This window comes from Tetrao urogallus (genome assembly GCF_951394365.1).
Source record: "Tetrao urogallus genome assembly, chromosome: 6".
NCBI lineage: Eukaryota > Metazoa > Chordata > Aves > Galliformes > Phasianidae > Tetrao > Tetrao urogallus.
Genome location: NC_136819.1, coordinates 50,379,452 through 50,403,732, shown reverse-complemented (window position 1 = coordinate 50,403,732; position 24,281 = coordinate 50,379,452). Strand labels below are relative to the sequence as shown.

General features: G+C 45.8%; 1 protein-coding gene across 1 annotated transcript; it reads right to left on the bottom strand.

Moving 5' to 3' along the window:
* Positions 1–2,699: 2,699 nt before the first annotated feature.
* On the bottom strand, positions 2,700–11,422 carry TNFAIP2 (TNF alpha induced protein 2; the record flags this gene model as incomplete). The annotated part of the gene is made up of 11 exons (XM_079537389.1): positions 2,700–2,841; positions 3,335–3,456; positions 4,157–4,312; positions 4,881–5,003; positions 5,555–5,678; positions 5,812–5,910; positions 5,997–6,097; positions 6,386–6,511; positions 7,608–7,722; positions 8,326–8,953; positions 11,089–11,422. The coding sequence occupies 11 exons, from the start codon at positions 11,420–11,422 to the stop codon at positions 2,700–2,702; spliced, it is 2,070 nt and encodes a 689-aa protein (XP_079393515.1).
* Positions 11,423–24,281: the final 12,859 nt, after the last annotated feature.

The window sequence follows — 24,281 nt, the reverse complement described above, 5'->3', positions numbered from 1 at the left end:
CATGATAAAATCCAGGCACCCTGGCCGTGGACAATTTTATTTAATTAGTTTGTAGGAGTGCTATTTGTCAGTATTAATCTACCATTGTCATCAGAAGACATTTGTGCGAACTTCTGCAAGTACCTGGCCATGTGTAATATGCCACACATGAATAAATGCCACTGTAAATGTTGAGTCATTTGGGAAGGTAAATAAATTGGCTTCCTGGGCTCTGAAAGCCAAAGCTTTTATAGCAGGATGAAGAGAATTGCACGACATGGTTCCATACGGCTTATAAAATGTGTATGAAAGCCATTTTGTCCTACCCATCCTAATTATGATGTATAAATAGACTCACTCTTCAAGCACTGAGTTAGTTGGAATCTTTTTTTTTTCTTTTTTTAAAGGCCAATGTAATCACTTATATGATGCTTTTCTCTAGGCCCTTAACAGATCTCCAAATCAAAATGTAATTATTTATAGCAATAACATGACCTTTCACTCAACTGAGAAAGAAAACATTGCACAATAGGTGACATTTGTCACGAGTGCTCAGTGCTGGTAGAAGTAATTTTAACATTTGACTATAAATTGTATTTGGGGTAAGAGTTCAACTCATGTGAAGCAAGTGTTGAGTTTACATGTATAAGAGAGTTTATCAGTGAGTGAAGTTATGGAAGGAGAGCCATGCACTACCCCTGGCTGCAGATAGAAACATAAGTGCTCTTTCACACGAGATATAAATAGCAAGTGCTAAAAGAGCAGACCTGGGCCAGCAGTGCCAGCTGGGGCCGAACTCTGCCTTCCCTACATATCTTTTGCTAACAGGAGCAGAAAACTGAGATGGAGGAACAGGAGCAGACAGGAGAAGATGCATCTCAAATACAAATCTTTTTATTATTTGACATTGAGGCTGGTAGCACATCAAAGCTGATCTTTTGGACATTGTTGTATTAGATGCCACAGACTCAGTATGCAGAATCATTAAGGCTGGGAGAGACCACTATGATCATCTACTCCAACTGTTGACCATCACCACCACATCCACCAAACTGTGCTCGTAACTGTCGCATCATATGGCAGTTCTGGCTCTGGGGAGCATGGAGAGCAGGGCTATGGGACCAATAAGCACTCTCCATGCCTGGCAGCAGTGGCGATGACCACTGGAGAAGGCTGGGAGCAGTAGCTGTGTTGGCCTTTGGAGGAGTAGGTGGGACTGTATGTGGCAGCACAGCAAACAACAGCCAGAGACAGAATAAATGAGTCAGTTTCCTAGCATGTTTGAATACTGTTTAAATATAAACACTGAAAATGAATATCTCTAACTGAGAAAAAAATAAAATTGGATGCAAAAATACACCAATAGTATGTTGCATATGCATATAAATACATTGTATGGTCTGCAGAGTCATTATGTCTTCCTTCCGGACTGACTTTCTACAGGCTGACACAGAAGTTGAAATAAAAGAAAATTGAAGGGAAAGGTTTTCAAGCAAACGCGGTGTTGTTTTGGCAAGGGATTCATTTCCCAGAAAAATGAGTTGTAAAAACAATGCATAGTTTCAAAATAGACCCATTTGTGTTTTCACATCTAATCTACCCTACAACGTGAGGGGAAAGAGCAAGGGAGGAAATGGTGATGCAAAGAGGGAGCTCAAGATATTTTAATGGCATTTGAGACCAGCTCCACCACCCATTCAAAGCCTATGCTGTTAACAGGGTCAGGAATCCTTTCCTCCAGAGGGAGGGCTTAAGAAATAACTAATGTGCTTTAACTACCAGATTTATTGCAGTGCACTGTTTCAACCTAAGCCCTGTTAGTGGGGTGGGGATGTGCTGAAAGGAGTAACTGTAGCGGGGAAGAAGACTGCCAGGTGCTCTCACCTCACAGAGGTGAAGGAAGCACTGCCTAGACCACCACTGTGAGGGTAGTCATGGCTCTGGGGGCTGATATGCAAACCCCAAAACCCCTGGACAACACTGTTCAAAGGGACAGAGCGTGCAGTTGGGGCCACCCCAAACCACTGGGGGTGCTGCAGCATGGTGGGAGGCAGGAATCAGTTACAAGATGGTTGAGGTTGGGAGGGACCTATGGCTTCATCTGACCCAATCTTCTGCTCAAGCAGGAACACCTACAGCAGGTGGTCCAGGACAATCCAGATGGCTTTTGACTGTCTCCAGAAGGGAGACTCCACAGCAGGAGTTCCAGAATGCATGAGCATGTCTTATCCTGACCCCAAATCTCCCACCAGTCTAACACAGCTGTCTCTGAGTGGCTCAGAGATCTACAGATAGAGAGCAAGCACTCTCACGAGACTTTCCCAAAAATCTCTGCTTTCTGGCTTCAATTTTTCTTTTCTTCTTTTTCCTTAGCAGACAAAAAGCTTCATAAGAGGTATCTGCTTGGTCTGGGGAATCAGTGACATGACTTCACAGCACCCGGTGAGGTAGACAAAGCTCAGAGCACCAGGGCAGTGATGTGATGACATCAAGAAGACCATGGAGGGAGCCGTGTCTGGTGCAAGGAGCATCTCTGGTCCTTTTGCAGGCACAGTCCTTCCATGGGCATCCCTTTCTCATGGCCACGCATGGTGAATGGTGATTCCCACAGGGACACTGAGTACCAGACTGGGACAGAGTATTTTCCGTAGGAAAAGGTGGCAGTGCTGTGCACTGCTGCAGGGGACAGTCTTGGCTTCAACCACACAGGGTGCATTGGCCTAGGACACGTTAACGCTGGAGAAGAGGGGGGTGCTGGGCGGTGCGGATGCTGTGCCATCTGCCAGGTAGCCCAGGATGCTTTTGAGTTCTCCACGTGACAAATTAGCTTTGATGTGCAGGAATGCTTCCAAGTGTCTTTTGCTGCAAAAGAGAAATGTCAGATGTCAGCTCGTCTGCACCAGCCTGTAGAGCTGGGCAGTCCCCAGGTGGTACCAGCATCGAGTAATTCTACACAGGACACAGCACCTCAGGGGAGGTGTGAGGAGTACCCAAGTCAAAGGAGAAGATCTGGCATATTTATATATTCCAAGTTACTGCCTTTCTTAATAGATTCCTTTTTTGTCCAATGGCACTGAGTGGCCATGAACTGACTGCAGCCTTCACCTGCTCTATCCTGGACAAGTTCAGATTTTTCTAAGTTCTGGTTATGGAATATCTAGGGAAAACACAGCTCAGGCTGTGTGCAAAGAGATATCCAGCTAACTGGGCACCATTTACCCTCTTGATTTTTTTATCTGACAGAAGTCAGCACTGCCCAAGGTGTATGAGCCTCACCCATGCTAATATGTGGTTACTGCATGGCTCAATTAAAATTCCACATGTGTATCTGCAAATCTCTTTCAGCTTCTCTTACCGGATATCTGGGTATGCCGTGGCGAGTGTCGCAACTTCAATTTTAATAGCGCCTGTATCTTGAAGCCGGATTATTTCAGCCAGTTTGGGGAGTACTGAATTCAGCCAGGTGGCTTTAGACCCCTGTGGAAAAGGAAGTGGTCAGACCCTGGCACAGCTCTTCCTCCCACTTCTCCAGTCGCCACCAAACCCTTCTCCTGGCACCTCAGATGAACTTGTGCTCCAGTTTCTAGCTGCTCAATTCCCCAAGGCATACCCCAAGGGTGCTTGGTCTCCTGCCCATGCTGAGTGCTGTTGAGACTTGCTCTGTCTCCTCTCAAACATGGGTGGGGTGATAGAGATGGGGCTTGATTTGTATTTCCTTTTCTTTTTTCTAGAGATATGGAAGGATGGAGGTGATCTCAGAAGACAGAGAAGGAAGTTGTGGCCATGCAGAAACACAGCAGTGAAAGCCAGAGCATCCTGGGAGAAGCCCTTGGCAGAAGCCCACTGCCTGCCCTTGCTAGCCCCAAAGGCACAGAAGCAAAGGGAAATCAGGCTCCATGCAAGTTGTACTGCAACCAGAGCAATGCCATGCTTAGCTTAGCCTCCTGCCCTTACTGATATATATCTGCAAAGGAAACAACTGATTACAAGACAAAGGAGGCTGAGATCATTGCTCTGTCTGGGAAGGACAGGGTGGCACTTGCAAAGCTCTCTCTGCCCAAGGCTTTTCCAGAAAGTTAAGCTGTGCTGGAAAGGTCAATGAGGGGCCACAAAAAGAGCATTCTCCTGTTTCTCAGTGTGCTCTACACTGATGTGGATGAAGTGAATGTTCACGTACATTGCTGGTGCAGAAGGCTTCCAGGTCGGCAGCATTCTTGGAGATGCTTTGGGCCAGGTTTTGCTGCTGCGTTGGGCTTTTCATGCTGACCTTCTTCTTCAGCAGCCTCACGATGTAATCTTTCACCAAACGGACATGGATCTTCTCAATGACGGACTGTTGGGAAGGAGAGTGGGATCATCCATCTGTCATTTGCTTGGCATTGAGGGACGTGGTTAGCAGGTGAGGTGGGAACGGGCTGATAGTTGGACTGGAAGGTCTCAGTGGTCTTTTACAACTTTAATGATTTGATGATGTATGTGGATGAAGGACAAAGACGCCTCAAGTGCTACGAAGGCTGTCCCCCCAAGAGTCCACTGCTGTTCAAACATGAGGGGCCACACTGACTGCCAACCTCCCTGTAACCTGCAAAATGACATCCTAGATACCGAGAATTTCTTTGTACTTTAATTAATGAGGTGTGGGAACTTCTGAAAGTTGCTTCCTTCTGGGAAGACTTCAATGCTTAGAAAACATCTCCAAGTGTTAGATAAGAGGTAGCGGTACTCCAGAGAAACAGGAACTCGCCCCCCTCCTCCTGTTCCTCTCTCTAATACACAAAACTTCATAATTTTGTTTTAACTACTAAAAAGACAAAGGCAGGAAATCAAAGATTTTTTATATGGTAAGTTTCACATATACTGAAGCATGAGCATGTGGTTGTGCCTGTTTCTCTTTGACTTACATGGTAAAAAGGGTCCTTCAGTGTCCGTAACTCTGAAATATGATTGCTGGTCGTTTTAATGATCTCATTCATAATTTCATTGCTGCATTCCCACTTATTTTCTGTAAATTTCTTATAAATTGGCTGAAAAATAAAGGAAAAACTACTTAGTTTCTATGCATGTTCAGAATCTCCCCCTGCAGCACTTCTCTTGGATGCGATCAGCACTTTGCACTTCCCATGCATAGCTGTACCTACACACTTTGCCTGGAGTTTGAAGACATCAGCTCAGGTTTTCTGGCAGAGCTGATGCTGAGAAGCAACCTGGCTAAGATCCCTTCTGAAGAGGGGTGTTTTCAGCAGGGAGTATCAGTGCTACCGGACTTTATTGAAGGTAGTCCAATTTTTTAGGTCAAATTCTTTCCAATGCTCATTCTAGTCCCAAATTAACTAATGGTACTCACTGATGATGTGGTGCTGAGGGACATGGCTTAGTGGGCACGGTGGGGATGGGTTGGACTTGATGATCTCAGAGATCTTTTCCAGCCTTAATGGTTCTGTGATAATTTCTATGAATGTCACCATGTTTGAGTCATGGATTTGGGTGGCCGATAGTGCAGTGCCCTCATGTCACCGCTGCTGTCCCACGTGGTGGAACTAGTGCATGGAACAACAAGTGTGGGCTGCGTGCATACCTTCAGCTGGGCAAAGAGCTGCTGAAGCAGGACATCCTCACTGCTGATCTCAATGTCCCTAAGGGTGCTAAGTATCCTCTCTTTGTTGTCATCCTTTTCTGCTATGTTCTTCTCTGTGTAGTCTCTGAAAGGAAATATTGCCAAGGTCAGAATAACCTGTCCCCAGAGAGAGGTTCCCAAGCTTTCCTCTGTCTACTCTGGGGCATCTTCCCTTTATCTCACTATTTCCCACTGTTGGCAGTGAAAGGAACTCTTACCTAAAATTGCAGCAGTTGTTAATATTTGCAATCAGAACAGGTCTGTAGTGTCTGTGCTTCTTGCCCTTCTCCTTGAAGTCTTCAAAAGCATCCTTGTAGCTGGAGGGGAGATGGGAAGACAGCCAGATGAGTGATGGCACCAGGACACTCAGGAAGCACTGCTGCCCTCCGGGGCCTTACCACACCTTCTCAGGAAGGCAGCCAACTCTGTCGACAGTCGGCACGACAGCTCCTCACCCAGTACAGCATTGATGTCCCTGGCTCTCATCTGGCTGTTGTAGACACTCTAGCAAACAAAGCAAAAAAAGAAGAATTGTAGGCAAAGAAAACCCATAAAACATCTGAGAAAGTGGGGAAGGAGTTTTTTTTCCTCTCCTTTTTTTCTTTTTCTGGTGTGGATTGTCCCAGCACCTGTCACACCAGTAGTATGGGTTTGGACTCTCTCATGCCACCCACTTGTGCTATGGCCCTATACATGCAACTTGGCCTTTTGTCTTCCTGCATTGACTACAGTTAGTCTCAGATCTTAAGTACAAACAAGATGCTTTTATTTTTAAATACATATCTGTATTACCTGGATAACAATTATTGCTAGTAGTTCACTCTGAAAATGTCCATTGAGTTTCTCTGGTTCTTTGTCTTCTTTCCATCTTTGGATTTCCTTTTCTAAGCATTTGCTCAGCACATTTTTGATGGTAACCTTCAGAGAACAAAGAACAACAGCATTTACCACAAAATAGATACCACAGTTGCTGCCCTCTGCAAGGGTAGTTTTCTTTACCCAGCTACCCATTGGTTTAGCAGTTTTCGTCTACCATGGCTGAGAAATAAAGGCTCAATATGACCAATATGTCAGCACTAGGTAGGAAGGGCACAGGCAAGTATACATGCCAAAATTTCAGTTTCCCCAGAGATGTGTTACATGTAACCTGTAACACTCAGTGCTACCTACTGAGCTCATTTTGCAATCTTTATCATAAGTACTCCTCATGTCTTACCAAACCTGGAGTGAATCAAGATGTCCCACGCTTCCCCTGAACGGACCCTTCTGCGTGCTTGCTGTGCAGCACAGCTGCTGTGCAATAGCTGGCACCCACCTCTGCTCACTGCCCCATTTGTGCATGTCACAGCCCATCTGCAATCCATTGTGAACTGCAGCAAAACCGGCCAAAAGTGTGTAACTTCTCATTTTCCAGGAACTCCAGCCCAAAGTGCCAAAAGCATTAAGCTATGGGAGGGATGTGAAAGTTGCTCTTTGTGTCCATTAAGGAGCAAGCGATCCAAATATCGGAGCAACTGTTGTTTCCTGCAGACCATGTGATTCTCTATCAAGGAGGCAGATTTTCCCAGACTGGACCTGTGTGCTTTGTGCTCACCCAAGTTCTGGCATGGCTGCAGAAGCCAGAAATAGGGCTGGGAGGATCACCTGCATGCGAGACTGTAAGCTCCTCCTTACGATGATTTAGCAGACAACTGGAAAGTTACCAGCAAAGCCCTGCTATTGAACTTCTTCCCACCTCCCTAGCACCAGTTTTACAAGAACAGAGCAGTAATTTTTGGCCAGTTCCCAGGGCAAAGAGATGGGCAAGCCAGGAGGTAGTGGAAAGTTTACTCTTAAAGTCCCATCCAGTAGCAGCCCACCTACAAGGAGAAAAAAAAACCAAAAAACTTTCCTGCTTCTTCTCTTTTGGAGGGTGTGTGGTTTATGGGGAGAGGTGGGAAGTGGGTACTTAGGATAAGTCAGATCTCCTCCCTATACACAGCATGTAATGAGAAGGAAATGAGCAGATTCTCACCTCTTCACTCTCAAGGTATTTCTTTTCAAGCTCTTTGGTCAGACTTAAAGGCAAAAGGCTTCCAAGCTCAAGTTTTTCCAGCTCCTCTGCTAAAACACGATCTTTTCTCATATCTCTGGAATGAAAAAGCCAAACGATCACATTTTCCAAGACCAGCATAATTCAAGACAGCTGCTGATGCAAATTGCTAACACTCCTTGAGGTTACCAGTGAGAAACCAGATGTAAATGCATCCTGTCCTTAGCACGGGCCACTGCACTGTCTTGAGGATAGGGTCCCCTGAGCAACAGTACAAATGAGTTTGGGGATACAGCCTCTCTCCATGCATACAGCAAGCTATCTAATGAAAGAATTACATTGGGTAATCCCTGGGCAACATCCTCCATGCCCAGGATGCTCAGGTTTTCCTATTTACTGGCTACCTTCTGCTCCAGGCTAGACTCTGGCTAGAGTTCCCAGATTTTCCAAGAATGAGATGAGGGCCACAAGCAAAGCTTTATATATCTGTGTGGACATCCACTGCCTGTGTGGTCTACTGACAATTGGTTACACCCTAGCAGCCCTGAGGATGTGCCTTCAGGTTATTCTGGCGAGCACAATGTTACTGACTCCAAAACCTAACCATGGGTTGGACTGCATCAAAGCAACACCAATCCATGAATCAAGCAAATGTCTGTTTTTGGCAGCCAGAGAACCTGTTGGTGAAAGAGTCACTTACTTTGGGTAAATGTTGTGCACCCAAGAGAGGAGAAGGTAAACATCCTTGTCATCCAGCTGGGACTCAGCAGCTTTCTTTGCCAGAGAGGCAAAATGGTGGTGATAGAGCTCTGCATATGTGCGGAACACATCAAAGTCAGGGGGATAAAGCTGTTTAATGTACTGTGCCACTACCATCAAATCTTCTTTCATTGTCTTCCCCATGTGCAGGAGGTTTTGGCCAACTGCAGAGAGGTTCTCAGTTCTAGGAGTATGACTCGTGTCTTTCATTCGAGTATCTACTGACTCCTTTACTGTGGCTATCCAAAGATCTTTCCATTTTCTAGGCCTAAATTGCATGTTTTGTTCAGGCAGATTTTCTGACATGCAGTTCTGATCTTCTTTCTCCTGTTCTTTCAGTGCATCTACAGCCTGCTGCAGCAGTTCTGGGTTTGTTCTTGCTAGAAGCACAGAGTCTTTCAAGACACTGAAGACTCTGTGTTTCAGGACATCGCAGATGGACTCGATGTCTTGCTGGGTGATGGTCAGTCCTTCCACACTTTTGCCAGACACATTCTTCTCCAGGGCAATCAGATTCTGGACAGCATCACAGAGCTTCTGCTTTTCCACGAGATCCATGACTTGTTTGACTGAGGAGAAAAGAACAGCCTTTCTTTACCCAACAGCAAAAATCTTCATTCCTGTTTTGTATAAAAACCGTGGCTTTCAAACACCATTTTTAAAATGTTGCCATTTGTATAATGCTAAGTCTTGGGCTCCTTTACCACACAAAAACTCTTTCTTTATTTAAAGATTAGGTTATTCCTAGTCTCCTGCTGAGTGGGCATAATGCTAATCTGGATGCTCATCCCTGCTCTGTTACATATCAGCAGATGTTCATGTGCTACCCGTGATTTTTTTCCTAAATTTAGAATTGTGATTTTGTTGTTGTTTCTTGTTTGCTTGGGTTGCTATGCAAGGGCCTGAGAGTCTCTTAAATTTTTTAATAGCCCTGAGGATACACTGTGAGTTTCCCAAGAAAGAAAAAGAATCAGGGAGCAAAAACTGTATATATAAGTACGTAACTGTTCCTCTGAAAGGAGCTGAAGCAGAGGAATAGGCACAAAGCAACATGCCCTGGCACTAGAGCTGCCATCTGCATGTCAGTCAAAGGGCCCATTCAAGATGGTTTGTTTTCCTGCACCATGTGGTTATTTGGGTCAAGGATTGGCCATGCAGACCAATGGACTATTGGGGGTTGGGGATCAAAGCAAGGAAGTCAGAGCAAAGCAGCTAAAATGTCTGCCATGTGGATGCCCAATCTTGAAAGTAAAGTCAAATTCCTATGGGTTTTTTAAGAGTAATTTTGGCACAGAAGTCCGTTTTATGGGGTTATATATTCTAATTAAAGAAATAGCTGATTAGGGCTGATAAACTCTGCAGCACAATGCTGAAGTTGTGAGCACAGTTTAAAAATCAGCCTTATCTTTTTTTAGGTATTATATCTGTGATATTAGGGCAAAAAAATAGGGCAAAAAATGCAAATATTCAGCATCATCTTGAAGACAACTGGGTTGGAACAAAATGTGAATTAACAAACCTAAAAATTTAAAATTTGCTAAACATAATAAAGCAAAGAGCATAACAAAGGGCATAATTGCACAGAGAACAAGAAAAGATGCAAAGGTTTCTGAGGGTGGCAGCAATGTTGGGGATTAAATAAAAAGCAGCCCCCAAATCTGAGTAAATACCCCAATAGCACACAACAGTCTAAAGGGATTTGAAAGGAATAAATCTATCAAAACAACCTGATAAAATCTGAAACTGCTAGAGAAGGAGTCTGATAACATACAGTTCTCCCAAAATGATGAAAGAAATCGCACTTTCATTTCAAGTCCAGAGCTGTCAAAGTGAAGAGGATATTTTGCTTAAGCAGGAAGTAACCTTCAGAAAGAATGAGCTGAGGGAGAAGTCCATCCAATTCATCCCCATTAATGTGACCTCAAGCAGGAAGCAAGGCTTTAGAAAAAGTATAGATGGAAAGATGTAGTTAAATAGGAAGTGCTAGAGGAAATACCATGTGGGTTTTCCAGAAATAGGCTGGATGACACATTTAGCAGGTGAGATAAATACAGTTAAACTATCCTGTCTGAACTGCCACCAGTTGCTCGATATGGTGTAATCTGGGAAATGATGAAACTGGAAAAGTTATATCCCAAAATAAGTTCTCTTAGACACACAAGGATTTTACTGAAAACTCTGGGTGGAGAAGGCCTATGTTATTCATGAATCTCATCTCACTTAATGTTCTCCTTAGTGACTTTACACAAAAGCTGGGAGTGCCCAATCGACATCTGCTGATTACACAAAGGCATTATCGAAACTGAGGGCTGGGTGCATGATACAGGAACAACGGGATTACTTCTACAGTTGATGGGCAGAAACTCAGTAGCACGAAGAATAAGGCACAAATCTAATAGAACATAAGTTGCTTAGCAACAAATAGGATTTTCTGCTGCAAGCTGGATGTGCATCAGCCTGAAATAAAGGAGGAAGAGAGATGTCTGGAGAATTAATAAATTGCTGCTGTGGGATGACGGTAAAAATGCCAGGCTTGATCTCAGGATGTATCTGGTGTGGGATTTCCTGTAAAACAGGAAAATGGTAATTTATTGTTCCAGGTATTAGTGGTAACTCAGCTGGAGTAATTTCTGCAGATATAATTGATTTATTTCAAAAGAGGGCATTGGAAATGGGGCAATGCAGAGGCGAGCTGAGCACTTACCGCTGGGCGGCCTGGGTTTCCTCATTTTCTTAAGTGCAGTCGTAAGTATCCCCTTTATTCCTTTCTTTCCCTTCTCTGGGCTCTCCCCAGCAGAGGCACAGCTCCCATTGCTGGTGATGGAAGATGCCCGCGAGGTTCTGCAGGCTGCCTCTGGCCTTTCATTCATTTTTTCCTGGTCCTTGGACCAAATCTCGTCTCCAGAAGTACAGCTAGGGATGTGCTCAGCTACTGAGGCCAAAGGATTTTCCAGCTGCCCATTTACATCACTGCAACCTGCTGTTCCATTGCGTATTCCAATGGGACCACTTTGGAAAAAAGGTAACATTTTCATCATTTTCCTTCTAACCTGTAAATTCAGAAAAAAAACAAAAACAAAAAAACCAAAAACCAAACAGTCAGGTTGTAACAGTTTGCATAAAAACTGCCACAGCACAACGTGATATACTACCATCAAAAGAAAAGCACGTCTGTAATAAGCCCTCTCTACACAGAATCATAGAATGGCTTTGGTTGGAAGGGACCTCAAGGATCATGAAACTCTAAACCCCTGCCACAGGCAGGGCCACCAGCCTCCATATCTAATACTATAGCAGGCTGCCCAGGGCCCCATCCAACCTGGCCTTGAACACCTCCAGGGACGGAGCATCCACAGCCTCTCTGGGCAGCCTGTTCCAGCACCTCACCACTCTCGTTGTGAAGAACTTCTCCCTGATATCCAACCTAAATCTTCCTTCCTTCAACTTAAAACCATTTCCCCTTGTCCTGCCACTATCTACCCTTGTAAAGCGTTGGGCCATGAGGTAGGGTGGGACAAGTGTCCTGCAGCTGTTCAAAGCAACTTACATCCCCCTTACTTTCATATAGAATCTGGACTGATTCCAGCCTTTCCTGGGAACTGTTTTTTGCCAGTCCCTGCTCATCCAGCTGCCTATCAGCTTGTGAAAACACCCACAAAGCAACTTGCACATCTTGAAACACAGAGTTGCAGCATGAGCCGTGGTTAAAGCAGAAAGAAATCATGGGTGGAGTGGATTTCTCGCCACCTCATTAGGGACTAATTGAACCTGGGCTTAACAAAGCTGCTGGCAGCCAACAGGGTGGCTGCACGGTCCTCTCCTGGCTCAGGGGACACAGGAACATGGCAGCAGGATTGGGGTGGCTGACATTCTCCTGTCACAGTCCCACTCCACCAAGATCCTGAATGCTACTGCATTACAAATCATTAACAAGGCAATCTTCAAATACCCTTGCAAGTTTATGCTGCTGTTATGTATCATGCTGATACAAACAATGGTACTCATTTCTGGGCAAACTGGTTGGAAGTACGTGGCTTTTTTTGTTTTAATTGCAATTCCTCCTTAGTCTCCCCACAGGTTGGAGCACTTTGAAGCACCACATCAGAGGAAGCAAACAAGCGTGCATTGCTGCAATGCTTTTCCTCTCCCTGCTCTGCTGCTTAGTCACCTTCAGAGTCCATAAAGCTTCTAAAGCAAAGGCAGTACAAAGCTGAGAGCTCCTTTGGGAGGCAGAGGATGGAATGCAGGCATGCAGCTGGCTGGCTTTGCATTGAGCGCGTGCCCAGTGACCTTGGGTGCAGCACAATGCAACCCTGAGCTGCTGCTACAGCTATGGACTCCAGGTCCCTATTCCTTCCCTGTGGGAGGAAGGGAGAAAGAACTGCTGTGCTGCACTGGGGCTACTCCGCTCATGGTGTTCCATTAGAAAAAGGAAAAAAAAAAGCAGAAAATGGCTTTTTTTTTTTTTTTTTTAAATTCTAGTAGGAAAAAATCTAATGGTAACAAGTAGGGACATTTCTAATTATTGTTGCTAGCCCGCATTTCTCAATACTGTGTTGGAGTTGGACTAGATGATTTAAAGGTCCCTTCCAACTCAAACAACTGTATGATTCCATGATTTAAGTTAATTCTGCCAAATTCCATCCTTCCTGTTTTTGCAAGCACAGAAATCAACTGATCCTTATCATCCCAAACAAAGCATTTTTTGTTTGTTTGTTTGTTTCTAAAAAAATAAGCCACTTCTCCCCTCTATGTGGCCAAAGGTGACTTTCAGGTAGCAGTCACTTCTGCCTTTTGTTTCAAGGAACAACAATAGAAAAAAAAAGGATTTCAGAATGGTTTTGCTGCTTCTTCAATAGGAAGAGGAATAAATATAATTTATCTTGAGAAATGCTGAAATAAGAATGTGCATGAAGGAATTTGGGTGTGTTTTTTCAGCTTGAACTAATAAAAACCAAGGTAGCTAAGTATCTGAGGAAGGCTGTAAATGCAATAGCTCTTACACTTGACCAGATCGAGCACTCACCCAGACTTTATCAGTCTGGCACTTCTGCTTTGCATTTCTTTGTGCCTCTCCAGCAGTACTGCAATAAGATGAGAGGGAGTGGCCTCAAGTTGCATCAGGGGAAGTTCAGGTTGAATAGTAGGAAATATTTCTTCTCAGTAAGAGTGGCAAGGCACTGGCACAGGCTGCCCAGGGGGGTGGTGGAGTCACTGTCCCTGGAGGTGTTCAAGAAGTGGAGAGATGTGGCACTGAGGGACGTGGGCAGTGGGCAGTACTGATGGTAGATGGACAGTTGGACTGGATCATCTTAGAGATCTTTTCCAACCTTAATGATTCTGTGATTCTATGATCCACTCTTGGCTGCCATGGCAGAGCAGACACACTGCAGGCTCAGCCAAGGGCTATCTGTGCATACTCCTCTCTGCTCACCGTCCTGCTCAGAACTGCAGCTGGCTCCTAATCACTTCAGCAGTCACTTCCCAAGTGATCTGTCATTTCCCAAAGCAGGAAAAGAATCCATAATTGAGTTCTGAGAAATTTAATGGTTTAAGATCATGTCTCTACATTGATCCCAAGTCATCATTACTGTTAATTTTCTATTTACTAATAACTTTTACTATCATCATCATCCTCATTATTGTTACGTGGCGTGAGTCTCCAGCACAACACATTCAATGTTACAGTTTCTAACCAGAAGAGCTGCACAACCCACACAGCATCCTCTGCTATCCCACTGAGGGCTCGTGCCACTGGGATGATGATGGTGCTGACTGCCAACGTGGCTGGACTGGGACCAGCTGGGTGCTGAGCCACCATGTCCATAGATTCATAGAATTTCTTGGGTTGGCCCCTGAAAGGTATCTAGTCCAACTCCTCTGCAATGAATGGGGACATCTACAGCTCCATCAGGTGCTCAGAGCCTTTACAGAAGCCAAGTGTTTAGGATGAGCTCATTGATGAGTAGTGGCAAAGATCTACTGGTTTCTCTGTTCTGAATTTTTTGTTTGACTGCTTTTTCCTGAGCTGCTGCCAGTGTAACAGGCATTTGTTTGGACTTGCTGCCCTTTTCAGCCTCCTGATCACATTCTTGTCTGGTTTTACTGGAAAGCCCCCCCCTCTCCTACAGAAGTTATTCAGCAAAGTTTGTTTCCTGTATTTCCATCAGCCATTCTTTCTGTCCCTTCTCCCTGTGGAAGTGGAAGAGAGGACAGCCTACATGAGAATACTGCAGTGGATCCGACCATTACTCAGACCATGCAGCAATACCTAAATAAGCTGCCAAGAAACCAATGCAAAGAGCCTACTGAGTCACCAGTTCCAACCTTTGCAAATTGAGAAGCCATCCTAAGAAGTATTTCTCTTTTTCCTACCAATTTTTGTTGTCTGGATTGGCACTGAATAAATACACTGTGAAGCTGGGAGCTGGCACTTGGTTCTGCCTGAGAGATGCAATCCATTGATGAACCAGGACAGTACCACCAGGGGTAATGGTGATGAGGGACCCTAGGAAGCAGGAAAATGGCCCAGGCATCTCATCTGGCATGAGGTGCTTTAAATTGCCTCCAAACTACCTCCTGTCCAGGGAACAACACACAGAGAGCCACACAATGCCTCTGTCATTCTTAAATGAGGGTTTGGGTTCCCTAAAGTACAGTAGCACAATTGGAAACAGTCCTGCAACCCTGTGTTGGGAGTGAAAAAATTTCAAGCAGCAAAAGATAAAATTTACACATATATATTGGCACTGGGTAAATAGAAAAGGGAAAATGAGGTGTAATCAGCTCTTTTCACTTCTTGCTTTGGATGCAGGTAGTATCATTTTAAACTGCTGCTGCTGAAAGGCAAACTAGATGTTGCTTTCCAGGATTTTGTTTTTCTATTGCTATTCCTGCTCTCAGGCTTAGAGCTTGCCAGGTTTGCTGGTAGGGATAAACAGACCAATAAGACACATGAATTCCAGTGGCCATTCCAGAGGTCCTGGAGCAATCTCTCTTACCATTGTTTTAAGACTCTTTGGCTTTCCAGGCTTCTTTTTATGGAAAGGGCACTGAAGCTTCAGCAAATTCAAACGATTTCTCCAAAGCTCTCTGTTCCCATTTCATCATTTCCATCAGAACTGGCAAGCCGCAACGTCCCATAGTGGGAGCAGGCAGTGGGATGTTTTGAAGAACAAATATTTTGAAGAATAAATATTTGCTCTTCAAAATATGAATATTTTCAGCTCTGAGTGTGGACATGATGGCAAGTAACCATGGCTTCTACATCAGATCCAGCCATAGAAAGCCATATCTTTAAATTGTAGCAGTCTCAGGAAGAGGTCCTACACTGAGACATGTGAGGATCCTAACCCTGAACCAGCCCTTACCTGGGGCTGAGAAGCTGATGCAATGCATGTGGGGTGGTTGCCCAGGGAATTTCAGGCAGATTTCTCAATGCTGGGGAAAGGTGGGCGCTAAGAGCAGTGGCACTTTTCTGGCTCACACTTCATAGAACCATTGAACGGCTTGTGTTGGATAGGCTGTTAAAGACCATCCACTCCCAATGCCCTGGCATGGGTAGGACATCACCCATCAGCCCAGCTTGCCCAGGGCCCCATCCAACCTGTCCCTGAGCACCTCCAGGGATGGGGATCACATAGCTTTTCTGGGCAGCACTGCCAGGGCCTCACTACCTTCTGAATAGAGAATCTCCTCCAGAGATCTAACCTAAATCTCCTGTGTTTTACTTTGAAATCCTTCTGCCTTGTCCTATCAGTATATGCCCATATAAAAAGTTGGTCTCTCCCCTGTTTATATGCTCTCTTTAAGTACTGGAAGGTCACAGTGATGTCTCCTGCACAGTTACAAAGCTGTGAGCATGGCAATGCAGAAGTTTGTCAGCTCAACACCACGACCCTGGGCATGACAGCTGCCTGGGACAAAACTGTCCTGACACTGAAATCAGGCATTTCAGCACAGTTGTTTTGACTGAATCATAAATCCCTTATATTCCTGGAATCTGTGAGGAAACCACTTCCTTTTGAAAGAAACAAATGCAGGAGGGGGTGGGAAGTGCCACACTGAATCTGGATCCTGGTGCACAGTGGAGTTTGAGGACACTTTGGTGCCCAAGATCTATGTCTGGGTGCGTTAACAAGAACCAGTGCTTACTGCCTGTACCTATGCTCTGACACCTATGCAATGAGCAACAGCAATCAGACACAACTGTCATGATGCTGTTGCCAGACAGGCAGCCCTGTGGTCCCCTAGGATGCATCTGGAGCCATCGCCCTTCTGGCTGCTGCTGGAATAGCTGTTTTCTCTATTCTGGCCCTAACAAAGTAGGGCCACTTGGCCGGGGAGCCCCCCGAGCACTTTCTACCTAACTCCTCTGTCTCGAGTGCAACCAAGAGCCGTGTCCCCGCTAGTCCGGCAATCAGGCAGGAGAGGTGCGGGTCCCGCGGGAGAGGGGAAGGGAGGGAGCCGAGCTGCGGCGAAAGGACGGACAGACAGTAAGACAGACAGTAGGACAGACGGACTTACCCTGCAGCAGCTCTCGGCAGCGGCACTGGCTGCGGGACACCGGAGCAGCCCTACTATAAGGGGAGGGCACGGAGGCGGAGACCCGACCTCCCAGGGAGCCCGCTGCTTGGGAAACTCCGCCCGCGAGGGTTCAGCCTAGAGGGAAACGAGAAATTCCCTGAATGGGGAAGAAGTTCCAGTGGGAGGACGTAGTTAATTCAGGAAAGTGTTGGTAGCGTGTGCCCCAGCATCCTGATGGAGTGCTGAATGGGGCACAGGGGTTGTGTCTGTGATAACTGCTTGGCAATATGCTTAAGTAGTGCCAGGAAGGTTCAGGTGGAATACTAAGACAAATCTTTTCTCTGAAAGAGTGGTGAGGCGTTGGTACAGGCTGTCCAGGGAGGTGGTGGAGTCACCATCCCTGGAGGTGTTCAAGAACTGTGGAAATGTGGCACTGAGGTCAGTGGGCCTGGCGACAGGCTGGGAGTTGGACTGGGTGATCTTAGTGGTCTTTTCCAGCCTTAATGATCCTTTGATTCTAGGGGAAAGCTGGGATGAAGCAGCTGCTCTGTGGGTGGAAAATCAAAATGTGGTGGTCTTGCAATGCCTGACCTCACTGCTGGATTACTGAAGAAATTTCTCTCTCTTCCTGAGAAGCAGGCAGCAGGACCAGCACCTGGTTGTTGTACCTGAGATGATTTCTGCATTCTATCTGATAGCTGTGGTCTAATTAAAATGCCAAAAATGAAACAGACACTTAAAGCTTAGTGTAACCCAAGAGCTTGTATAGTGCTGCTGGTGTTTTCCCCTTGGTGTGCCTGGCTGCTGCCATGCATACTCAGCACTACGTGGTGGCCTGGCTGTGGTGGGCAATGGAAGCCCATCATGGGGGTTCCTCTGGTGGCAGATGTAGTCTGGGGCTGAACTCTGTGCTGGAAGGAAGCTCTGGGCTGAGTGGGCAATGGTGTTGGAGAGCAACTCCTTCTCCTGGTCGGTGCCACTTAGGTATCTTGCTCCCTGTGCCTGCTGCTTTCATCTCTGGGAGTGTCTGCACAAAAGGACCATAGGAAAATGGAAAAAAAAAATAATCCACCTCCACACTGTCTGCCAAAGAGGAAGTAGAAGGGCTGTCCCAGTTGACAAACCCATGATCTTCCGTCAGTGGGAAACACTTATTCATCTCAGGTCAGGCTGAGGGCTGCACTGGGCAGAGGGTTCCCCCCTGGGACTCCTTCAAGCTGGGTCCCCTGCTTGGCAGTGTCATTGCCATGGGATCAAAATGCAGGGTGTCATGTTAGCCTAAAAATCATTGGGAAGACGAAACGGAGCAAGATTTGCTGTCTGCAGGCAGAGGATGCTCTTCTGAATGTCATCCTTCAGCTGCCACATTTACACAAAACAGATCCATCTCTGCACTGGTCCACAGAATCGTTGCACTGCTTGTCTGTGTGTCTGATTTCTCAGACAGGCATCTTGCAGTGACTTACATGATATTTAGAGGCTAACCAAGCTACAAACATTTTAGTACTGCATGGGAATTTTTCCATGTTCTATAACTACTCAGAATGCAATGCATAGGGCTACACTGATGTTCACAGAATCATAGAATGGCCTGGGTTGAAAAGGACCACAATGATCATCTAGTTTCAATGCCCCTGCTGTGTGCAACGTTGCCAACCACTAGGTCAGGCTGCCCAGAGCCACATCCAGCCTGGCCTTGAAATTCTTGATATTCTGGGTTTATAGTATATGATGTTATCTTCAGTTTGTGCTTTTCCTAATATGAATTATATATTGCTCAGCTGCACCTTTCTTTTAAAAACAAGAGCTGCTTCAGCTGCTTGTAACTTAGTTTTGAAGATGACTCCACACATTTGAACAGTGAACTCACGTGGGACTGTTCAGCTTTTCTGTGTTGAGCACTGAAGCCCTTTTCACTAGCAGTTTTAAAACCCAAATTTAGATAGGCAAGAGCCTACAAAAGGGATGCATCTCTGCCAAGAAATAATAATAATAAAAAATTAACTCCTTGCCCTAGAGATTGAATGATTAGTTTTGTCCACGAAAAAAGAAAAGAATCAAACAAAAAGCGTTGATAAGGACATTATTTTGAAGGGAAGTTTGAATTTCCTCTTTCAGCATCCTGAGGAAGCTGCTACCCTTTTCCACCAGTTAGAGGTGTGTCGAGATACAGATCATTGCGATGATCAATGTTTCCTTCCTAGAACCTACTAATTCAACTTGATTATCCATTGAATGTAATTTAAGATTTTGTTTGAGCTTGGTTTAATTACCTTTATTAGCAGTAAGGGGAACTATTAATTGCCCTGTGGGATTTTCCGCCAGCTAAGCTAATTCATCCTAAGTAAATCCAGCTGTGCACATGTCAATATTAGGGCATTAACAGGTCTGAGTGCAGGTGGCTGGTAGTAACTCTGAAGGAGAGCAGGTATCATCTTGTCACCCTCCACTGGGAATGTTGGAACTGTCTATGGGGCTGGTGGGGGCACCCAGTGAGGTTGGCTTGGATAGAGCTACCCCAGGTGGCAGGCACTTTGGAGAGCCAGAAATGCCTTTGCTGTTCTGCTCAGTCTGGGCTATTATGATAGCAGAAAGGAATGTGCAGACAGAGGTAACAGAGATTTGGATGCTTATTTAAATGTGGAGTGAAAGTTTGAGAGGTCACGATGGTAGTATCTATCTAGCTCTGTCCAGGAGTTCATATGGCTTAGGGTAAGCACAGGAGCTGAGGGTTCTTAAGCCTTGATCAGGTCTGGAGCCCAGCTCTGAGTGGAAGGATGTGGAGGCACAGCATGCTTTGAAGAAGCTTGCTGGCTCAGTAGGCATGGCCTTTGCTCAGCAGCTGAGGCAGAGCAGCTGGTAACTGATGGGAAAAGTGGCTCTAGCCCTCAAGACTGCTGTACATTTTAACTCAAACCACCCAGATCATAAAAAGATTGCTTGGATTATGAGCTGAGTGACTGGAGTGCCGTAGCATCTTTCTCTCCAGCATTTGTGGCTGCAAGTAATGGAAGCAAGAATTCTTTTTCTCCATCAGCAACCAAACCCAGATCTGTAGTAATATGCTCAATTACTGAACACAGAGCACAGCAATAAGGAGGTTTTGAGGGCAGGAACAGAAGTGATGGGGGACAGGGAGGTTTAGGTGCCAGTGTTCTGCATGCAGGTTGTGTCACGCAGTGCTAACCACTAAGGGAAAAGTTCCTGCTGTACTCAGACACTGTTTCCTATAAGCAAACAAAACAGATGGTGGATCCAGGACTTCCTTTCTCAGACAAATTCCCCAAAATCACTAGGGTGAAGTTATACTTCCTCTCGGGTTTCCTCTGTGTTGTATTGAACTGCAACTTGGCTGCAGCTATACGGATAACTTAAAGATGAACTAGGGCCCATCTTCAGTGAGTGAGTGGAGATGCCTCCTGGGGAGGACAGTCCTGCTGGAACACCTGAATCCTTGTGGGTTGAAAAGACTGAGAAGTGCTCTAACAAGGGCAGCTAGAGGAATAGGGTTTGAACCACAAGAAGAAATCAGAGGTAAATTTCTCTCACTGTTTAGAGAAAAATCTAGGTTTTGTATCATCCGTCAGATGGCAAGATGTAACCCTGTTGTTCCTATTATTTCATTAACTACTTCCCTGGCCCAACTTTTTTTTTCATTTGTGTCCTGCAATCATTGCAGCTGCAGGTTATCATTAACAGATATGGTTTTAAGCATGGCACCCCTGGATTCCATGCACCATTGGATGGAGTTCTGCTATCTTTTGAAACCTACTTATGGCCTTCACTGAAGAAAACTGCCTGGGCAGGTATTTTTTGCTCAGCCTGAGATTAAAGGGGACCATCAGGTTGGCTAGTTACAGAGATAATGCCTTACAAGCAAAAACCTTCCCCATGTGCTAGGTAGATCAATCAGCTGAATGTAGATATGAGAGCCAGGCAGGGTAACTTCCACCAATATGTGCAGCAGCAACCACTGCTGCAGGGTACCTTCACCCCTAAATGGAGAGTACAGGATGCTTTCACCCAGGTCTGTTTGAGGCTGGCTGGTGCTTGAGGTTTGACCTGTGGCAGAGTTATGATTTGTCAGCTGTGGAAGCGTCAGCCCTTTCTGAGAACTTGATTACCAGTGGCAAGAGCTTCACAAGGTTCTGCTGTCTTCAGCTACATTTGAATTGAATCAACCATACAGAGCTTTCCTGATTTTGATTTCTACTGTTATCAAAGATCCTACATGTCAGAGTAATGAACCAGGAATTCAAATCTGCCTGGAATACCCTAAATCTTTGCTGAAGGAGGGGCTTGTATGCAAGTGTGGCTCTGTCTCCCCACTCTATTTCTGCTCAAGGAAGGGTCCATAGCTGAGGTTGATGACACCTTTGCTGTGATATTTCTGGTGGGGGAGACATCCATAGCTGAGGCTAGCCCGGTATCTGTGGGAGGGAGGCATGCATTTATGAGGCTGCCTTGCCACCCTCCCACAACACAGGCTGGAGGAGGGTTCCATGCTTGACGTTTCTGGGACCAGCTGTCTCTGACATGCTCACAGTCCAGAGGAGATGTGCTGGAAGCATGGTCTGCTTGCTGTGACATCCCTGCCAGCGGGATATTCCTTGTCTGCTATCTCTGTTCATTTGGTAGAGCAGTCCCATAGCCTGGGACAAATTGCCCAAGTCCATGTGAAATGGCACCTTCTCTTTGCAGCTGTTTGAAGATAGGTTGGCATCCTTAATGCATGGCATGGTGAATTAGTGAGGAGCAGCAGACAATAAGAGAGGGTGTAGTTTCTTCAATCTTGTGGTCTTTCTGAAAGCAGCTAAAAGTGCCTTTCCCCAGTGTGGCAGCACAGTTACCTCTGCATGGATGGGAGTGTGTACTTCCTGCTGCCTGGCATCAGTCAGTGGATGAGTGGGCATGTTGTGGGGTCATGTAGGCAGATTCAGATGTGGGATGGGTCACAGCCAACTGCTTATAACATCTCTGCAGCAGCTCTGGGGTGGGAAGCCCAGGGTCACAATTGCTGGTGCTACAGATGGGGTGAGAGATGCTGCTGAGAAGCTTCAGATCCTCTGAGAGATCAGTGCCATGTTTTTTATTGCCCCATTTGTAATGTATCCCAATACTTTCTACTCTAGTTCATTATTTCTTTCCATCATGCTCCTTTACATGACTCTTCTTCTCTTATGACACCTTCTAAACGCATGCGCTGGGAGTGGGATGAACACAACAATCAGTTCTATGTAGACATGAGCAAGTGTGTGCTTGCAAGGTGCATGTTGTTTTCTCACCAGCAGTGCCAGAAACTTCTCAGCAGCAGTAAGAGCTTCAGCTGTGCCAGCAGAGCTGCTTGTCTACCCGCTGCCCATGACTGTGGGAGAAATGTTCTGGTATGTGTTGAGAAGCCAGGCTGGGGTATGGCTGTGCTCACTATTGCTCAGCCTCTCACTCCCCCGCAAAGGGTATGGGCTGTGCTTAATTTTAGATCAGGGAATGAAACACTGATCCCAAAGGTCATTGTGTGGCACTGGATCCTGCCTGGCCTCCATTATATTGTCAGCGTTGTGCTGGGACTTGGTAGGACTGGTCATGGTGCTTTGTCACTGCAGAGTGTCCCACAAGGAACCTATAAGGGTCCCTGAGTCCAACCCCTGGCTCCACATAGGACCATCCAAATTCTATATCTGAGAGCATTGCCCCAACACTCCTTGAATTCCAGCAGCTCGGGGCTGTGCCCTGCGCAGGCTGTTCCATGCTCACAGCCCTCTGATGCAGAGCCTGTCCATAACCCCCAGCAGCCCCTCCCCTGACACAGCTCCATGCCATTCTCTTGGGCCCTGTCACTGTCACAGAGAGGAGAGCTCAGCACCTCCACTCCCTGTGAGGAGCTGCAGCCGTCATGAGGCTTCCCTTCAGCTCCTCTGCTCTGGGCTGAGCAAACCAGGGACCTCAGATTCTCATATGTCTTCCCCTCCAGACCCTCTATGGCCTCTTTTTGCAGAAAGTTCCCATCGCTGCAAGGGGGAAATCATGCAGGGAAAGTAAGTGGGGAAACTGCAGCAGCAGTACCTCTTTCTGAGGGTACAGAAGAACCCCTTGCTTCTTCTGTTCTGAGTTCCTGTTGTGTCCCCAGGGCTCGCTTATTTCTCCTCTGAGTTGCTCTCCTGCTGGGCTCTCCTCGCATGTCCAAGACAATTCAGGTTTGGCAAGGGCCACCGGTGAAAGTTTCCAGGGGAAATCCAGGTATCTGTGATCGGCCTGTGTTTCAATGCCTCTGAGTCAGTAAGGAATTCCTCCTGTACTGTGTAAACCAGCAGTTCTTGCTATCGCATTTACTGGCAGAAAGGCTCTTTATTTCTTCATAAATACAGGCATATTCCTGAGTGAGATCTGAGCATCTCCTGAGGACTGAAATTCCCACTGACCTTTCAAAAAATATTCCTGTTTCCTCAGCACACATCTGAAAAGCTGTGCTAGCTCTTCAGGACGGTAATGTTTGTCTTTGCTCCCATCTGTCCGGCAGAGCTGTAGGCAGGGCAGGGTGCCTATGAGCATAATTGCTCTTGTGGGAGTTGTCCCAGTGCAGACATGGAACCTTCCTCACTGCCTTGGCATCGTCTGCGGTTATCCTAGCATTTGTAATACTCCTTAGTGCAGTAAAGCAGGAAGGCTTAAGTGATGGTAAACTGGAAAATAATATTCCAATGCCCGTGCCAATGTTTTGGGTGCAGTATTGAAGTGTAATGTGTGTGTGTATGCACTTCTCGCTCCTTCAGGCTGTCTGCCTGAGCTAGGAAGAAACTTTCAATTATGAGAGGTGGAAAGGGCTGTTATATATAGTATTAAGTACACTTTTTATTATTATTATGGTTTTTATTTATTAATTTATTTTCCCTATGGGAAAGAACATTTCCCCTGAGGATTCTGCTCAGTCCATCCTAAGCAAGCACTTCCCCAGGAACAAAGCTGTAAGAGCAACAAGTCCATTCCTTTTTCATGACGTGGTTAAGATAATGGAAGCTGAAGCTGTATTCTGCAGCCCAAGGTTAGCTGATTCTAGAGAAACAGCAGTTGTTTTCTCCCAGAGTTACTCTGAGTAAGTCTGGGAGGTTTAATGATATTTCTGTGAGTGTTGCTGCCTGCCTGTAGGCAGTTTTGTTAAACTGTTATTTTTTTCCTGCTCTAGAAGTCTAATAGAGCAAAACTAGGAGCTCATTCAAGTATTCTGGCTCTAGTGTGAGCAAAACAAATCTTTTCTTCATTAATCTGCTCAGGACATACAGACTCTTAAGCTGTTTCTGTATGTAATCACTTATAAAAGGCATTTGGATGGAAATAGAAACACTCAAACAAAAGTCCAGGGCCAGGAGCTGAGGG